Genomic DNA, 3,740 nt, shown 5'->3' on the forward strand with positions numbered 1-3,740 from the left:
CTGAAATTAAACAAAGTAAATTGTTACTTCTGCTAAACAAAGTCAAAGTCTTTCCGCTTCTTAAAATATTTCCTCAAACCCCCTTTGGTAAGGTGGACCTTCATATATTGGAGAAAAATATAATAACAGCATAAAAGGCGAAGTATGTTAGGTTTTTTTTTAAATCGTACTTTGCTGAACAAATACAAATCCCTGTCTAGTGTTGTTTGCAGACCTTACGTGGGCGGGGCGTGCGCCTCATTATTTAGATATTAATCCCTTCACCCTCCTCGACAGCCGTACACTAATTAATATACGACACTTGTGGCGTTTCTATTGTTTTTACAGTAGTTTTTAGTACTTCGGGATAATTGATGGGGTAACAAATAAATTTTACTCAATATTTGCAGATCCATTATAACTGTACTGAACCATAGATACATATTGTATCCCTTTTTTTAGGTCTGGGCCTCAAATTTCTCCATCTATTTCATGATCATTTGTCAATCTAATAGACAAGAAGGTGATCCTATGCCTGCGCCGTCGTTTTTTGGGTCTATGGCAAGCAGGTTACCTCACGATGTTTTTCTTTAGCCGAGGATCGAACCTACGACCGCAGTGATGGGAGTTTCACGCTGGAGCCAACATTTAAAAGTTTAGAGAAGTTAAAAACCTTTGTCCAAACAAAAAACCTTGCATTTTTAAAGAAACACACAAAGAGTGAAAAACGAAGATTTCGTGACTTGTATTGGTATTTATTACAAAAAACGTTTTAAGTGTTCACTAGTTGATATACTCGTATATATATAAACTCGTAGGAATACACAAAATTACGCATATTTGCAAATTTCCTTAGGTTTTTAAAGCTGTAAATGTCCACAATGTCCTAAATCACAATGACTGATTTATTTTAATACATTGTTTCTCCACTGAGACATCGTTATTTAAGTGTAATGTATTTAACATAAGAAAGTGTCAATTAACACTACTTACAGTCCCTAGGAAGACACAGTGTTCTTGTGTTTTACAATAATAAATTAATGTCAATGTGTAACGATACATCTTGACGGGCTCATTACTCTAAGTATTATGCAAAACTTTATCGCAAAACTAGCAAATTTATATACTTATTATATTATCAGATAAATAATATAAAACATCAACTTTTTTTAAGCTACAGGAGTCACATCTGATGTTAAGTGACACCGCCGCCCATAGACACTCACTTTACTAGGAGGATCCTAAGTGCGTTGCCGAACTTTTAAGAATTGGTACGCTCTTTTCTTGGTGTCGAAATACTTCAGCGGCCAGCTGGTTTCATATTGTGGTCTATAACTGCCTTAAATAACACTCAGTTGAGGAACGGCAGACGAGGTAATGCGGGTGGGGTTTTGTTTGCTGCCTTAACGACGACTAAAAATCATTATTGTTATAAATTGTATCATAAGTTTGTATTGAAACGGTAAACGGTGCGTGAAATGTTTTAATATTACGATACGATACCTATTGGTATCTAGTACTGAAACCTAGAGTTTCAGCTGTGAAAGGGAAAGGACAAACTCCTTTTCTCAGGCAATGACATAATGACATAATAATTAAAATTAAACTTGTAATGTTAATTAAATTGTACCTATACACAATATTTTAAGAACCTTGATTTTTTTAAAATTAGTAGAAGTAAAGAGTAAAAATCATTTCTTGTAATGTCTATAAAATAGCTGAAGTAAAAACTATTGCTTATGTTAGTACAGTATCATGCTTAGTTCCAAACTTAACCTAAAAAAATATTCATATTAAATTTTATAATTCAAATTTTATTGATTTACCTATTTGTGAGTTACTAGGATTTTCTCAAATTTTATTTGACAGCATTGGACAGTATTTGCGTTTTAACAAATACAAAATGTCAGACTTTAAAATTGTCGTATGCAATTTGTTTAGAAAGGAATATTTCAAGTTACCTGTTACGTTATATTGTCTACTATTACGAATATGTCCTAAATAAAGATTGAAACGTTTTTGAATAACCCGTAAGCTGAAATACAAAGGAGTATTTAGATACTGGGTTCAGTGCGTACGGCCCCGGCCCCGATCATTATTATTCTTGTGTACAACGGATTCCACGCGCGACGTTGCCGCACCGCTCGACATTGCTCTCACCGCTTGCCCGAACATCGACACCGGTTTACGCGTAGTGTCGCTAGAGCGTTCACAAGCCACGTGTAAAGCGACGTACAATGGATTTAAATTCGAATAACTTGGATAATTTCGCTTGGTCCAAATTAGAGTACGACTCTGACGCCGAGAGGGATCCTAAGAAATGTGAAAAGCTGCATTGGAATCCCGATAATACTATGAAATTGATAAAATCTTTGGAACGCGAATGCAAGGAGTTGTGGGACACCACTCACCCGTTAAATAAAGTCAAAAGGGCGCGACAATTGAAAGTGGAATACTTAGCAAATATATTTGCAACGTCGCCGGAGGAAATAAGTCGAAAGATTCATAATTTGCGGACACAATTCAATAACGAACTGAGGAAGATAAAGCGAAAGACCGGATCTCCCGAAGCGAGTGGGTGGGAGTACTTTGAGGCCTTGGCGTTTCTGCGTCCGACCCCTGCAGACCCCCTCGAAACAGTGGTAGCTGTTAATACAGAGGTAATTGTTTAACCGAGGTGTTAAGTGGTACTCAATTTTGTGAATCACAAACAATGCTTTTAATAAATATACGACCATTTATATGGTGTTCATCTTGCAGCTTTTATGTACCTTAATGCCTACCCTCAACATTTAGTTTTTTGTAGTTTAGTAAAACAGTTTGTAATATTAGGCAGTATTACAATAATGTAACTTTACTTGAAGCGTACGAAGGATTATGTTTACCTGTTTGATTTTATATATCTAATGTTAACAATAATATTATAATTGATAAGTTTTATAGGTATTTAGAAACATTATTAATTTTAAATGTTCATTGTTTAATAAAGACCCTGTGAGACCCAATAATCCAACTTACAGCCGGCTGAATTCCAAACTATTGAAGAGTTGCGAGTTTCATCAGCTGCACAGTCTCCAAATACCGTAAGACCGAGCATCTCACACATACCCTCGTCATACTATGATAGTCGAATACCTCCGCCCATGAGCCCTGTGTGGAGAAAACAGTACGAACCCAGAATACATACAGCTCCTGCACCCGATGAATGTCAGGTATAAACATCGGAATTTTATTGTACCAGGTTTAAGTATAATTTTAGCTAATTACATTTGTTCAAGAAATAGATTTATATAGCTAGGATAGTTAATTTGAATATATTGCAGAAGATATACTTGTTCTTTAGATATTCGGTGACTTCGTAGCCTCTGAGTTGCGCTTACTCCGTTCCATGGACAGCCGTAAGAAGCTTAAGAGAATTATTCAACGTGCCATAATCCAAATGGGAGAAGAAGATGACCAGTCTTAGCTATTTCACTTGTGAACTTAGTGATACATTCTTTGTTTATAAATTGATCGATTCGTCGGAAATATTTTTTAATTATGACTTTTTAATAATAATTGTATTAAATGATATTGCTTTTTAATTATGTTTTTTATAAGCTCATCACAAATTAGACGGCTCATCGGTCGTTTTCATTCAGTTAGGTAATTATTGAATGACAATTGACAAGGGTCGAAGGGTGAACGAGTGAGGACAAATTGACTTTGTATTGTAGAGTTGTATCAGTTCCGATTTGCGGTTATGTTGAAAATGGAAAGAA

The 3,740-nt window shown here is 35.4% G+C and overlaps 1 protein-coding gene across 1 annotated transcript; it reads left to right on the forward strand.

The window, feature by feature from the left end:
- Window positions 1–2,174: 2,174 nt before the first annotated feature.
- Window positions 2,175–3,501, forward strand: LOC123711086. Its single transcript, XM_045663492.1, has 3 exons — window positions 2,175–2,639; window positions 3,000–3,191; window positions 3,323–3,501. Exons 1-3 carry the CDS (start codon window positions 2,217–2,219, stop codon window positions 3,443–3,445), a joined length of 738 nt encoding a protein of 245 aa, XP_045519448.1. The 5' UTR covers window positions 2,175–2,216; the 3' UTR covers window positions 3,446–3,501.
- Window positions 3,502–3,740: the final 239 nt, after the last annotated feature.

The sequence above is a fragment of the Pieris brassicae genome, chromosome 6 (genome assembly GCF_905147105.1).
Source record: "Pieris brassicae chromosome 6, ilPieBrab1.1, whole genome shotgun sequence".
Classification (NCBI taxonomy): domain Eukaryota; kingdom Metazoa; phylum Arthropoda; class Insecta; order Lepidoptera; family Pieridae; genus Pieris; species Pieris brassicae.

What these genes read in the sequence shown, in the direction of transcription:
- LOC123711086 (XM_045663492.1), top strand. Translation starts at nt 2,217, where the DNA reads ATGGATTTAAATTCGAATAACTTGGATAATTTCGCTTGGTCCAAATTA. An exon ending in TGGTAGCTGTTAATACAGAG is followed by an intron (nt 2,640 to 2,999) that starts GTAATTGTTTAA and finishes TCCAACTTACAG; the next exon opens with CCGGCTGAATTCCAAACTAT. An exon ending in CTGCACCCGATGAATGTCAG is followed by an intron (nt 3,192 to 3,322) that starts GTATAAACATCG and finishes CTTGTTCTTTAG; the next exon opens with ATATTCGGTGACTTCGTAGC.